This window comes from Prionailurus bengalensis, chromosome A3 (genome assembly GCF_016509475.1).
Source record: "Prionailurus bengalensis isolate Pbe53 chromosome A3, Fcat_Pben_1.1_paternal_pri, whole genome shotgun sequence".
NCBI classification, from domain to species: Eukaryota; Metazoa; Chordata; class Mammalia; order Carnivora; family Felidae; genus Prionailurus; species Prionailurus bengalensis.
Window position 1 is genome coordinate 87,716,753 of NC_057354.1, and position 15,371 is coordinate 87,732,123.

Sequence of the window (15,371 nt, forward strand, 5' to 3'; positions counted from 1 at the left end):
TACCCACCTCCTCCCAGTACCAAGCCAAGCCATCTGCACATAAACCAGGTTTTGCCATCCACCAGTGACTAGGGAGAGAATTAAATCCAGGGCCAGGCCCGTCAACGGGCTTAAAATTGCTAAGACGCTGAGCAAGTAGGAGTTCTATAGCTTTCAGGTTCACCCAAATGAATACGAGTTCCCCTCTCCCCTCCCTCCTTCTCCTTCTCCTCTCCCACCCGCCTGGGGCGGACCTCGCTCACCGGGCTCTGCAGGATCATGGTGACGCGCTTCTTCTGCTCCATCAGGTTGAAGTCCTGTCGCAGGTCCGCTGCGCGACCGCGAAGGCGCAAGTATTCGGGGTCGTCCTCAGAAAAGCGGTCGAAGTACTGCTGCCCCTGCGGGGGCGGGGGGGAGGCAGCCTCTGGGACGGTCTCTTCACTCATTCTCCTGGTGGGTTTACGATCCACTCCTGGAAACCTACAAAGAGAAGAGAAGAGGGTGCTCCCAGTCGTAGTACAGTTTTCTAAAACAGAGGGGCTGGATTCGGTTGTATTTACACGCTGGAGGTGGCTATTTTCAGTAGGGTTTGTAAGCCAAGCAGCGGTTTGGACTGCAGTGCGCCGGCAGCTGCCTATCTATAGGGGGCGCTAACACATCATCGGACCAAGCGAAAATATGGCAGAGGCTCAGGCGTCTACCACCCTTCCCTCACTAACCTGCCCCGCTTAAACAGCAACACCCCGGTGGAAGTGGACAGTTTGGAATCCAGTGTGAGTATGACCTGCACATCTTTTGGAGCATTTCTATGATGCATATCTATATAGTGTAAACCTATATATTGGGAGTTAGTACTTACTAAAGTACTGTATCTAGACCTGATCCCACGAATGAGGACTAGGGCAGCCTTAGGAGAGTTGGACTGGGACCCCTTTTTAAGCATGCTTTTTTTTCCTAAGGTCTGAGGACAAATATAGGAATGTCTTCTCTTACTATATTGGAGCCCTTCTGAAGAAGCAGGCTCTGCAGTTCCAGCCTCTACCTCCCAGCTGTGGGACTTTGGCCACAGCAGTCTCCCTTTGTGTGTCAGCACCACTAGGCCTTCAAATCAAGGTTATGCCCCTTCAACACTCAGGCCAGCCTTACAGAGCTCTAGCCTTCTCCCTGTTGTGTGATCCCCTTCTCAGCAAGAGGGCCTTAACCGAGCAAGAATTAGCTTCTGAACACGAGTAGAGAGATGCCAACAAAAGAGCATTACAGGGGATCAGGACACTGGCTTTCATCCTTAACCTGTCCCTCCCTCACTTTACCTCCATGGGCTCACATTTGCATTCCATGAGGAGGTGGAATGCTCTCTTGTTCCCTCAGAGCACTCCTGCCTCCTCATCCTGATCTCTTCTTTCCCTTTGGCCCATTCTGTTAGTCCAAACCTTGACCTTCATGACAGCCAGCAGCTCATTGCACAAGAAGCCTTGCTGACAGCTAGTAAAGCATATTCTTGTTGTCGGTGAGCTGTATGTGACTTCTTCCATCTTCTGTCAGGCCTCTACCCTCCACCTTATAGTTTCTGAGTGGGGCAGACAGGATGAAGCATTAGGTAATAGGTAAAGTGGGAATTCACCCCATCAGCCCAGAACACTCAGGTGATCTTTCTTCCTCTCCCTCTTCTTTCATTTTTCCTTCCTACCTTCGTTCCATTTTTCCCTTCCTTCCATTCCTTCCTTCCTTCCTTCCTCCCTCCCTCCCTCCCTCCCTCCCTCCCTTCCCTCCATCCTTTCCTTCCTTCCTTCCTTCCTTCCTTCCTTCCTTCTTTTTCCCCTTTTGGGGAATAGCAAATGGCAAAGTTAAGGGAGGGAACATATGCAGAGTCCCTTAGCTTATTGCTTGAACCTGTGGCCTAAAGCAGTGGTTCTTAAACTTGGGTGCAGGTTGAAATCTGCTGGGAAACTTGAAAAAAATACTGATATCAAGGATTTTCATGTTATTAGTCTGCGGTGTGACCTGGACATCAGGATTTTTAAAAGCTCCCTGGGTGATTCCAATAGGCAGCCAGGTTGAAATACCACTGGCTAGATGTTAATAGTTGTACCATGTAATGGAAGGTATCCATCCCAGGTGTTGGCCATTTAGCATGCCAGCCAAAGATGGCACAAAGCCTCATCTTCTAATACTATTTCCAGGTGCCACTTCCCATGACTATCCCAAGCCCAGTCACCACCTGCCACCATAAACTTGACCTGGGACAGCAAGAGTGCTCTAAATGCCACCACAACCCGCTTTTACAAGTTTGCCAAACCATGACATCTCCTCTTAATTCTTTCACTAATTAATCATTTCCTTATAAATGCCCTCATCAGATCTCCCCCAACCAGCATCATGCCTACCAGTCCTGTAGATGAGCTATTTGCCTGCAAGGGATGGAGTATGGGGAAGGCATCTTCCGGAAGTGGCAGCGAAAACACCCAAAAAAACAAAAAGCATTCTCTAAAGAAAGATTTGTAGCGGATTTGGCAGAGTGCTAGAGTGGCTGATGTTGTGCTTAGTAACATTCAAGCCAGATTCTTCATTTAAGTAGAGAAAGTGATTGAGTCCATCATGGATGTTTCTGGTGGGATTAGCTATAGACTAGAAGCCAGAGTCTGCAGTATCACCCCCCCCCCTCGTCATTCTCTAGCTGCAAAGGCTTGGGCAAGTAGTAATTTCCCTCTTGGGGTCTCCTCTTGTCCGTCTGTAAATGAGGTAGTGAACAGAATGAACTCTGGAGCTCCTTCCAGCTGTACACCATATGGAGAGAGACAGATTCGTATAGAAAAGCAGAAGGATGGAGGATCTGGATTTCCGGAGCAAGAGACCTTCCTCGTGCATCCTCATATTCTCCCCTTCCCCCTGGGGCCTCTCCCTCAAGCCAGATGCCAGAAGAGAAACATCTGCAAAGAATACACATGACCTATTGACATTTGCCTTGTAGGTTCAAGTCAATCCCTTGAGCATAGGTTGAGTTAAGAATACTTCACCTCCACCACGCTCTCAGACAGCCTCATCCCTGCAACTTGGGCAGTAAGGAAAGGGACTGCAAGGACAAAGACAATGGGAGTGCATCAGAGCTGTGCACACACGCAGTCACCACCCAGACTCTCCTGGGCAGACAGCACTGCAGACATTTTTCCAGAGGCACTGCCCCACCCTTTGTAATTCTCTTTGGCATTTTTGTAGCCCCAGTTTTTGATGTTACTTTAAAAACAAGCAGCCTTCTAATGAGTACAATGGATGTGCACATGGGGATGAGCTCCCTGTGTTCCTTATGACTCCAGGTCCCACCAGAGGCTGACCCTCTTTCCTTCCCCTTGGAGTGGCTGCATTCCCAGGAATGGGTCTGTGAAGGCTTGAAGTAGCATTATCCTCCCTGAAGCATGAGGAACAAAAAAGTTCAGGTTCTGCTGGACAGGAGCCCGTATCACCATGCCCCCAGCCCTGCCTTCACTTCTCAGAGCTCATCCCAGAAGGTTACTCCAGAGATGCTCCAATGGGACTGGGTTAGAAAATGGAAGCCCTGACTCCCTCACCATGACAACAGGGGGCAGAGAAAACCACTCTTTGACTTTGTGCACCAGAGGCATTCTTTTGTGCTCCTTCTTTTCCTTCTAAAATGTTACATAGGTGACCAAATTTACGTGCAGTGTGGCTTAGTGGTTAAAATCAGGGACTCTAGGGGCGCCTGGCTGGCTCAGTTGGAGTAGGTGACTCTTGATCTTGGAGTTATAAGTTTGAGCCCCACATTGGGTGTAGAGATTACTTAAAACTAAAATCTATTTTTTTTTTTTAAGCATGGACTCTGGAATAAGAACATGATGAGTTCCAATCTTAACTGTGCCACTTATTAGCTATGTGATCTTGTTGGGCAAGTTACCTAACCTCTCTGTGCCTCAGTTTCCCCATATACAAAATGGGGATTGGAACTATTTAACCACCTCTTTAGGGTGTTTTGAGGATCTAGATGAGTTAATGTATGTAAAGAACTTAAAACAGCACCTGGTGTATATCGAGTGCTCTTAAGCATTTGCTCTTATTATGTGTTGTTTGGGGCTAGAATCATTACAGCATTAGGAACTCAAGTAATAAGAGGCTTAGGATTCAACTGTAAACAGGTGCATATCAAGTACTGTAATTATATGTTGTAGTCCAAAAAACTAACTCAATCTTGAGCTATATTAACAAAAAGAACATCCAGAAAAAGACTGATGAGATTGAGTCGTTCTCTGACCAGAGAGTGGGAACATGTCAACCTGGAGATCACAAAAAAAGAGGATAAGCAGGATGGTGACCATCAGAGGCAAGCGCTTTTTGGGCCAGGTGTGACATCATAAAGAATGTATCTGGCCTTTGTCCCCAGTTCCTGGTACAGAGCTTCAAAAAGCCTTGAGATTTCTAAAATATCCAAAAAACATGAAGAGGGTCTTTTGTTATTCATAATGAGTCCATCTCATCAAACCTGAATTTATGCTAATGAGGTGACTTATGGCGGGCCCTTAGATGTTTCAAGGGAGGGACTAGCCAGCAAGAAAGACCAAGCACATGATTAGAGGGTTGGAACTTCAGCCCCATTCCCAACCATGGAGGACAGGAGGGGAAGGAGATGGAGTTCAATCAAGTGGCAGATGATTTAAACAACTATGCCTAGTACTAATAAAGCCCCCGTCCCCAGTGGTGCCCCCCATTAAAAATCTCTGGACAGCAAGACTTAGAAGAGCTTCCTGATTGGTATGCTGGGATGGTGAGACACCCAGATTCTACAAGGAGGGGGCACGGATGCTCTGCACCAATCCCCCACCCTCCCCATGTTCTGCCTTATGCATCGCTTCTATTTCACTGTTCCTGAGTTGAATCCTTTATAGTAAAACTGTAATCACAATTATAGTGAGTTCTGTGAGTTGTTACAGTGAATTAGAGACTAAAGAGGGAGCATGGGAACCCTCAAATTTATACCCAAGTAAGTGAGAAGTACAGTGGCAGAGGAGGGACAGAGAGAGAGGGAGACAGAGGATCTGAGGCAGGCTCTGTGCTGACAGCAGAGAGCCCAACAGCAGGGCTTGAACTCAAGAACCATGAGACCATGACCTGAACCGAAGTCAAAGGCTTAACTTACTGAGCCACCAAGGTGCCTCAAGTGTGGGCAATTTTATTGGTGACCTTGCCCTTTACTTGTGGTAGTTAACCTGTGTGCCCTTTAACTCAGTGTAGTGTCAGAATTGAGCTGAATTGTAGGACACCCCATTTGCATCAGAGAATTGGTGGCAGGACAGCACCAGGTAACTTCTATTTATGGTTCATTTTCATTCCCAGGACGCTTCCATAGAACAGATGTTATTGTCACAGTTTTACAGATAAAGTGAATTGCAGAGAGGTTAACTAACTTGCCTGAGATCACACAGATAACAGTGAGGTCAGGATTTCAACCAGGACTGTCTCTGGCTCCAGATCCTGCATTCCTCCACCCCAGTTGTCCCCAGATGTCTGTTAGGCTGCCATGTGGAAGAGGGAGGAAACGGATTCCTTAGAGACTCCAGGGCCAGAATTAGGTGGGCAGATTTTAGCTGAGGGTACAAGGGGAAACTTTGTACCAGCAGGAGCTCCTCAGGAACAGGAAGATGGGACAGGCTGCTTTGTCAGGTGGTGTCTCTCTTCTTGGAGCTCCGTGACTACAGGATTCTGTAGAGGGGCTTCTGCCTCTTCCAAGGGGATTGCACTAATGACCACTAAAGTCCTTCAGAGTTCATGGGAGCTCTCGAGTCAGCAGGATTGGGGGAGTTCGTGGCAATGACTTGGGAAACTGGAAGCTCATCCTGGTGAGATGACCTCAACCAAAAAGCCTGCCTCACTCCCTGTCACCACCAAAAACTGCTGACAAATTACCGGGAGGCTGGACCAGCCTTGTCCCAGGCTGCTGCTTCTCAGTGCTCGGCCCGTGCACCCTGCTTCGTTCTCAGGGACTCCAACCACATCTACAGGATTTCAAACATCTGGGTGGAAGCTGAAAAACACAAACAACAAATATCAGGGTCTTGTCTGTACCACCAGGACTCCTCATCCTGTTTTTGTAGCACCATTAGGTGCTGATTTATTTTAAGGACTGTTAAGAAATTCTTTAAAATGAAGTAGAAATGAAATTTTAGTTTAAAAGCAAATTATACCTATGAAAAGAAGTAAAGAAATCTTCATTATCTTGACAAATGGTATCAAAACTCCTTTCAAAGAGAGGAATTGAAAAATCTCTTTGCTGAGTGTTGGCTTCAAGGAACAGGGGAGAGAAATTGCTCTACACTGTGGAGGGACAATGTGGAACTCCCGAATGAGCCCAGAGGGGTCACGGGCTGCTGTGCTGGAAGGCATATGACCCCTTCCTCACACCCCCCAATACTTCACTAACAGCTATTCAACTCACAGACATGGGTATGAGAGAATTTTGGGCACAGCCAAAGAAGCAGGAGAAGCCTGAAGAATATCACACCCCAGGAAAGTGGAAGGGTTTTGGAGGTGCACAGGCTATGAATTGGTGGATTCAAGACAATTTCACTGAGAATTCAAGGGGAAGAGAGGCCCCCAGCTGATACCTGGAGAACTGGTCATGAAATACCCCTGAAGGAGGAATGGAAAGTTTTGAAAGTCTTACAAACAAGGATGAGTTACTACTCCAAAAATCCTGGGGATCAAGGTCTTCAAAAAACACAGTTTTCCATTTTCACTTGGGCAATGTTCACTTGTTGCTCAGAGCAAGGATGCTTGTCTCCCCCAGAGATGGCAGCATCCCAGACACCAACTCCTATTCCCACCATGGCCCCAGGCCCAGTCCCTGACTGTCCTGCCTCACTGGCCAGCTCAGCTCCATCCCTGACCCAGTACTGCCCACAGCGGAGCATCTGGGAAGACTTGACTTACCACTGAGGGACAGGGAGATTGCATCTTGGTAGTTACTGTGTGCCTGAGGGAGTCCGGGACACTGCATGCCTGCTGAGGCACAGCTTCCTTCTCAGCCCGGACGGGGTACCCTGGGCTCAGCAATTCAGTACTGTGATGGCCCCTGAGCCCAGTCTTGATGCTCACGGCTCTAGTTAGGGACCTGGCAGTTGCTTCCATAACCTATTCTCTATGCTCTGCACGTCCAACTGCCAGCTGGGGTCCTCTTCCCACTAGTTTTATTTTTAGGCAGAACAGGACCATGGCCACCACCTGATGCTGCTTCTGTCCAACATCTACCAACATGGAAGGGACCCTCCCTTCCAGGGCTGTCTAGCTCTAGGGCAGGGCTTGCTGACATAACTCTGGATGCTATTCTTTTTTTTTTTTTTAAGTTTGTTTATTTTTGAGAGAGAGAGGGGGAGGGAGAGAGCGGGGGAGGGGCAGGGAGAAAGGGATATAGAGAATCCCAAGCAGGCTCCACACTGTCAGTACAGAGCCTCATGCGGGGCTTGAACCCACTAACCATGAGATCATGACCTGATCCAAAACCAAGAGTCAAATGCTTAATTGACTGAGCCACCCAGGTGCTCCTTTGCTATTCTTTTACAGGTGGCCATTGATGTCCCATAAGGACCAATCCTGCAGCCTGGTAAGTTGTCTTATCCAAAGCACAAGCTTCTTCCCCATCCCCAGCAGCCCATGCCACAGGGTATGAGATATGAGGTATACTTTAGTGGCCATAACCTGCTAAGATTTGGATTTTCAGAGTCTGAGCTATTAATTGTATCCACTAAGAAAACTAATATTTTGCCCCCAGAAGTGACCTGTGTTATTCATGTAAGAAGACAGACATCTTTCCCCCAGATAAGTGGACCCTGAAAATAATAATTCCCATCCTAATCTCTGTTGGTGTTGAAATTCCACTATTAGAGTTTCATTCCATAGGTTGTAGTATTATCCCCTGATTAAAATGAAAATAGGCCTGAAAGATATCATAGGCAAATATTGCAAAATATTCCCCTGCGGTACCAAAACTATCAGATCTCTGACTGTACAGTCAGGCTGAGCAGGGCCAGGACAGGCACCATATCAACAAGTCTTAATGAGAAAAAGGTGTGATGCCAGGGCCACTCAGAAGGGTCTAGCAATTGGGGCAGGACTGCCACCCTGAATGGACCTCAAGGGACCCGGTCTGACAACTCTCTGAAGAGAGATGATAAGATGCAGGCTTTTAGCCAGCACACAAAGCCCCATGAATCTCTCAGTGCCTGCCCCCACCCTCCCTGCCTCTCGTGGGTGCTCGGAGGCTGTGCCCAGGACCTAGAAGGCACCAGGCTGGTTCCCAACTCTATGCCTTTGTCCATGCTGATCTCTCCCTGGAGAACTCTTTCCTCTTTGCCTTCTCCCTTCAGCTCTCCTCTTCAGCTCTTTGTCCTTTCCTCCTGGAAGCCTCCCCGCCACACCCCTGTCCCTTAGGCTCTCCCATCATCTTTCCTCACCTCTTTTGTTCCACTTACAATCTGACAGCAACAGACTATTACCATGAGCTCCTCAGCAGGCAGGGCCTGTGTCTTTGGCATTTCTCTGTTTCCCATGTTGCCACAAGTCGTGGTGCCAGTCAGATGCTGAATGAATGTTAGTTGAACCAAAACTCAATTAACAGTACTTTGGAAGTTCGGCCAGTTCGGCAAAGCAGCACTGTCCAGGTCCTGGGGTGCCAGAGGTGAGAGAGGCTCTAGGCCCTAGGGGGGCTCATGGACAGTGTGGGGAAACAGAGCCCTAAGCAGCCTATTTCATGGTAAGGTGCTGAGTGTTAACGGAAGCACATATGGCAGGCTCCCTAGTGCCCAGATCACCTCCTTTAAAACAAAATGGTCTTTTGCTGTACAACCCAAATGGCTGGGCCCCCTCTGGCAGCCAATCTTCCTACCTATTTTGAAGCAGAATTCTAGCAATTGACCACAACTCTTTAACAAATCCAATTCCACATTATAACACTGATTATGGGGAGACAGAGGAGAAAGCAATATGCACCACATACCACCAGCCACAATCCCCTTGGCTCTCCACAATTCAGCCCTGCCCCCTTATCTGTCTCTCTCACCTCTGCCCTCTAGCAGCCCTTCTCCTGCCCCCATCCCAGGACCCTTGATTCTGTGCTCAGGGGAGCCCTGAGGCTCCCTCTCAGTATCCCCAGTTTGTATCCTCACACCCTTGACCCCTACTCGGCAAAGACTCTGCCTGGGGTTTCATCCTCCTAGCAGAGCAGCTGGGGACTGCAAATCACGAAAGATGCTCTCTGTCACAAGTCATTTTCCTCACTGTCCCACCGAACACCAGGTGTTTGTAATCACTCGAGTATAAAACCACATTTCTATGGGTCATTCTTAACTGCTCTAAAAGGAACAGAAGGTCTAGAAGGAAAGTAACAGATGCCCAAGTTGTCTGACCTTTTGTTAGAAGCTGTTTGAGCTCCATGTGCACCTAAGAGAGGTGGGTGCCTGTCTCCTGCCCCTTCAGCGGGAGGTATCAAACAGGAACAGACAGTCTGAGCACCCTGCGCCCAAAATGGAAAGATGCTGCAAGCGATCACTTCCAGCTACCCCCACCACCACCATGGGCATGGACTCCCCTGGGGTGGTCCCAGCCCTGGAAAGCCCTAGGCCCCCAGCCCCACAGCACACCATTTGCTCCAAGCCTCAGACCAAGTCAGAACCCAAGCTCACCGATCCTTGAGACTTCCAGAAGGGAGGGAGGAGCCGGTCATGGCTTTGCTGCGGTTACTTTGCTAAGTAAATGGAGACTGCTGAACAAGGGGCTGGACCACACCCTGCCTGGTCTGTTCAGATAAAGAGAAAGCTCGCAGCTCTGCATGGTGGGATTATGGGTGAAGCTTATCATCAGCTTCTTCATACGGTTCTGAATTTCCCAAGTTTTACATTAGGTATCAACTGCTGTGACCATTTAGGACAAAAATAGTTTAAAAGAAGAAGAGGAGGAGGAGGAAGGAGAGAAATGGTAAAGTCTCTCTCTATCCATCTCTGGAAACCCCCTTGGCTGGAAGAACCCTTTAATCTCCTGACTGCTACAAGTCTAAGAAGTGCTCATTTCTGAGCATCCCTGATGCATCTTTTCCTAGCAAAGTCCAGTGAATTTTAAAAGCCCTTTAGTAAAGGGCCCCAGACCTAATGGTTGGTAGGCACTTTTTTCCATTCTTCTATCATCTAGAAATTGTGCTGCTGTGGAATGAATGGACCCAGTATTTTTTCTCACCGCTTGAAATCAGTCCCATTGCCCCTCGCTAGACAAGCACAATTATTTGTTCAGTACCTATTGGTGCCCAAGAATGAGCATGAACTGAAATTGGGCATGAGAGGAAAGATTTCCAAAAGAAATGAGATTTGGCCCCTGCTTGCTAGAGGCCTACAGTCATAGTGAAAAATGTGAATACAAATGTAGATAGATAGAATAACAAGCATTGAACACATACTTTCAGACCACCTCTGAAATGACGATCTCTCTCTCTCATATTATATATATATATATATGGACCAAAGTTCTGAGTTAGATATTGAAGGAAGACATTATTCAATCAACAGAATTTGGGCTATTAAAGCCAAATAGGCACAGTTGTGCTGGGCCCTTCTCATTGACACTTCAGTGAAGGGCTCATCTTCCTGGATTTCAGGTGAGGAAATTGAGGCTCCAGGAAATGGGGTGGCCTGATCAGGGCTACAGAGCTATTGAAGGGCAGAGGATAGTTTGAACCCATCTGGTTCCAGAGCCTGGTCTCTCTTTTCACTTCGCCATGATTCCCTCCCCTCCTCCAAATGAAGATGAACACATGCAAGGGGCCTGGTAGGAAGGTGGGGAATGGAAAACAGCAAATAGCAAAAGCCCAAGGCCCAGACTTCATATTCTTCAAAGAAGCCAGGCCCTTAAAGGATCATTTTGTTTCCTATTTCTGGCATGGTGACACCAAAGGATATGATTCCCAATCCCTGCTCTCAAAAGGCCCACAATGTAGTTGAGGCAGGGACAGTTCATAAAGCAATCATTGCAATACTAGGGGGCCAGTGCTCTAGTGGATCCTCATGAACCATGGAGTTCCAGGGAGGTCCCCACCTTGGGTCTCCAGCATTAAGCTTTAATCCACTTGTCAGATGTCTGCCACCAATCACAAAAACATGTGGACTTCATGCCTTCAATGAAGAGGAAAGAAAGGGGGATTCAGGAATTCCTGGTGATGCAGAGACAATGCTGAACTAGCAGGAAGGCTGGGTTCAGCCTTCAAATAGTCCCTTCAGTGAAAAGGTCAGCCAAACTTGCACACTCTGTGGATAAAAGCTCATCAAAAAGACTGTCTAATTGAACTGACATGTCCTCTGATTCACTGTTCCACACCTCAGGCTGTCCTAGAATCCAGTCACAGATACTTTTAAGCAGTCATCTTGTCTACCTTTGGCTTCTGGCAAGACTATACCTAAGACCAATGGGGCTATATTTTGAAAAGCTTCACCTCTGTCAAGTTCAAACATAAAACATTTGGTTCTGCTTTTTTTGACCTAATCTGAGAACATGTGTTCTTCAATAGGAAAGTAAAATGTAACTCATTGAATCATGTGGCAGGACTATCCTTGCCCCCCATCCCCACCTCCAGCCAGGAAATCCAGAAAACAGCTATTGGGTGATGTGCCCTTCTATGTCTAATAAAGTTCTACAGCCACAGAGATGAAAATAAATGCTCTTTTAGCACATTAAAGCCAGAATTGTCTTGTTGTTTTTTCCATTGGTGGTGTTGGAAGGGTTTTCCTCACTAACTGGGCATAAGAGAAAATTATAAGAACACCTTGCACCTAGGACTAGAAGGGGATCTGACACCATCTCTCCTCTCTCCAGACTAAAGAAACTAAAACTTCACAACCCCAGTGAGAAGACTTTGTAGTCCCAGGAAGAAGGGACGGTGAAGAAGTGTTAAAGGGCAGAGGGTCTAAAGGCTCACATGGAGAACTCTACTGGCCTCTAGAATATCCATGTGGAGACATCCCAAAAGCCTGAGAGGTGAGGTTCAGACTGTCACAAAGTGTCAGGACAAAGATGGAAAAATTAGGAGGCATGCTGTTTGGCTTTGCTGTCCTCTCTGTGATCCTCGCTATTATTCTGTATGGTTTAGATTTTATTGTGAAGGTATTAAGGGAGGAACTATTTCAACTTCTCTGTATATCTGTATGTGTACTTGCATCATAGACAATGCCATGTGCTCACCAAACCTACTTCCTCTTCTTCCTGGGCACCCAAGTTCCCAGCCCCACTCCGATCTATCTGGCAAGGGCCATATGGGATGTAAGTCAATGGGATATAAGCAGAAGTGATGTGCCTCACCTATAGCCCAGGCAATTAAGAGCAGAAATGGGTTCTTGTTGGGATGAGCACTGGGTGTTGTATGTAAGTGATGAATCACTAGGTTCTACTCCTGAAATCATTATTGCACTGTTTATTAACTGACTTGGATTTACAATTTTTTAAGTTAAAAAAAAAAAAGAGGGGCACTTGGGTGGCTCAGTTGGTTAAGCGTCTGACTTTGGCTCAGATAATGATCTCGCGGTCTATGAGCTTGAGCCCTGCATCAGGCTCTGTGTTGTCAGCTCAGAGCCTGGAGCCTGCTTCAGATTATGTGTCTCAGTCTCTCTCTCTGCCCCTCCCCTGTGGTCTCTCCCTCTCAAAAATAAATAAACGTTAAAAAAGAGAGAGAGAAGTGTCTTGTCTACACTTTCTCCTTTCTTGCCTCCCTGCTGGATGCAGAGGATCCAGTAGACATTCTGGTACCCTTGGGGGATAATGCAGCTGCCAAATGGAAGGAACCACAGTGTTGCTAAAAGCAGTCCATTGAGCATCTGATTGGAGATTCTGAGGTTGCTGTTACAGCAGACAGCCTACCCTGAACAACATCTTCACACCTTTTTTTGTTTTTGTTTTTTTTTTTTAGCTCAAGATAGTCTTCTATTAACTGAATCCTAATGTCTCAGGATCACCAATTATCCATATACTGAATCTCTGTTCTCTACATTTTTTCATTTTTCCCCTCATTAGTTTTATTATTGACACTTTCCTTGCGTTCTGACAGTTTGTCAGGATTTCCAACTTCGCTGGTGTTAATTCAGCAGAACTGGTATGGTTTTAATTAGAATATGGGGCATTTTGTCTGTTGCATACTTTCCTTCATCTCCATTTTCACCTCCGCCCCTTTCCTCCTAAGCTCTTCGCTCCTGTGCCTATCCTCTCCTATTTCTTAGAAGCCATGTCTTTTTGAACTACATTAAGAAAACCAAATCATTTTCTGACATTTTTCTTGTGATTCCTATAGCAGATTATTACAAGAAGCAAGCACTTTTGAGTCTCCCAGATCACTTATGTTCCTCTGAAGTGTCTTTTCTCAAGACACTTCTAATTGTTTTTTCGTTCACTTTATTCTCAAATAAGATGAACTCAAGTCCTCTAATGTACAGGAAAAATAGCTTCTAGCAAAAGATGATCAGGAAACCACATGTTTTCTGGAAATCAATCACACAGGCCAGCATAAGGAAGACTTTTGATTCAGGCCTCAGAACTGAAGGCAGAAAGATACAAGCCCAGATATTGATTTGATAGTGAGGGGTAAAAATAAACATTGGCATGATTTTATTTCTTCAAATCTAAGACATCATTGACTGACACGCTATTATTTCAAGTATTACTAGGAAAGGAAAACCATTATCAGTTATAATTATAAGTCATCATTAACTGGAGGACACATCCCAATTTCAAAATGCTGACATGTGGGGAAAATGTGTGCTTTAGAACTGACGAAGTATGGAAACACAACTTAGAAGTTAGGTCACCAACTTTGGAACCGCTTTTCACATGTGGATGGCAGGTCACCCACTGGGTCAGGAAGCCAAGGGATGGAGACAAGAGAAAGAGGCCATGAGGCTTCAGGAGAGGCCCATAAACCTGGATTTGGGGATTTACCAGCAACTAAGTTTGTTGGCTGTCAGTCCTACTTCCACCAGGCAGTGCCCCAATATCCACAATTGCAAGGAGGCTGATGTGCCTGGCTGCTGAACATGTTTTGCTCCATGCACATCCACGTTCTCCCAAGGAGGCATCTTCCCCCTCTGTGAGACAGGAGCATAATGTCATAACGTATTATGACATTATGACATTTGTCGTCCTATGATGAGAAAGCCAAAGCAAAGCTTAAAATGTGAGACAAAAATGGAGATGGATCCACTACCTGGATTTCTGATTTGCTAAGTGGATGAAAACCACCCTGGCTGGAAGTATTCTCCAGAGGGACTAGCACATAGTAGGTGCTCAATAAATTCTACTTCCCATCTCCTATATCCTCTTTCAGAACCCTCCCTGATCTGCCATTGAGATCTGCCCTGCATTTTCTCAATACTGGGAATAGACAGATTCGAAGCAAATGGAAGGGAAATTAAGAACTCCTGAGAGGGTTAGGGGAGTAGAAGTCCAAAGCTATCTCACATTACTTACATTAGGGAGTTGGCTCCACACTACAGCCTTGTGGGTAAGAATCCAGGCTCTGAAAAGCACTGAGGCCTCGGATCAAATCCTGCCTCTGCATCTTTCTAGCTGCGTGTACTTGGACAAATTAATTAATTTCTCTAGACCTCAGTTTCTTGATCTGTACAATGGAGAGAGGAACAGCGCCTCCTCAGAGGATTATTTGAGATAATATATGAAAGCACAGGGCCTGGTAAATAATATGGGCTCAATAAATGTTAGATTAAATCATTTTTCCTGTGGTATATTGACACTATAACAATTGAATTTTTAAAATTGCAGTCAGTCTGGATTCCATCTTGCCAGCAAGCATACATCTGGGCTCACTGCCCTATCAAATGTTCTCAAGGGAATGTCAATGCATTTGTGAAACTGAGCTTAATAAAATTAGGCAGATTATGTTTGCTGCTGAATTTCTGTACTAAAGACATAGGTAGATTTTTGGCTGATAGGCAGCTTTAAATGGTAGGTTCCACTCTTCCATCTGAGCAGGTGATCTAGAGATTCCAGTGCTGTTACAATGCTCCTTGCATCAGTGATGAGAATGCCTGGACTGGTAACAGATTTCTCCAGCTAATTCCCTGACCCCCTTGACCTGGCTATTTATTATGGGTACTAAAAGCTGTGCCCAGCCATCTGACATGCTTGTGTCTTGGCAATAAAAGACTTCTGGCCCTTCCTGGCAGGTAAGCCTAGAATTCAAAAGAAAGGGGTGAGATTTTCAGTCTGGGAAAGATAAAAGTGGCAAAGGACTGCAAACTAAGGCAGAAAATCACGAAAGGTATAAGGAGAGCTAACACATGGGAGAGCCTACTTCTCACCACTCAAAATAAGGGCATTTAAAGCAAATTAAATAAGGTTTTACAAGTGGT

At 46.2% G+C, this 15,371-nt stretch overlaps 1 protein-coding gene across 4 annotated transcripts in view; it reads right to left on the minus strand.

The window, feature by feature from the left end:
• Positions 1–15,371, minus strand: part of ADD2 (adducin 2) — a 102,901-nt gene that overhangs the window by 41,706 nt on the left and 45,824 nt on the right. For 3 of the 4 annotated variants that reach the window (XM_043603609.1, XM_043603607.1, XM_043603608.1), the window contains exons 2-3: positions 5,890–6,007; positions 234–459 (exon numbers count right to left, since the gene is read on the minus strand). In XM_043603609.1, coding sequence (XP_043459544.1) covers positions 234–425 — 192 coding nt within the window. In that variant the 5' untranslated portion in view covers positions 426–459; positions 5,890–6,007. The remainder of the gene's footprint in view (positions 1–233; positions 460–5,889; positions 6,008–15,371) is intronic. The other variant, XM_043603610.1, reaches the window with a different exon arrangement.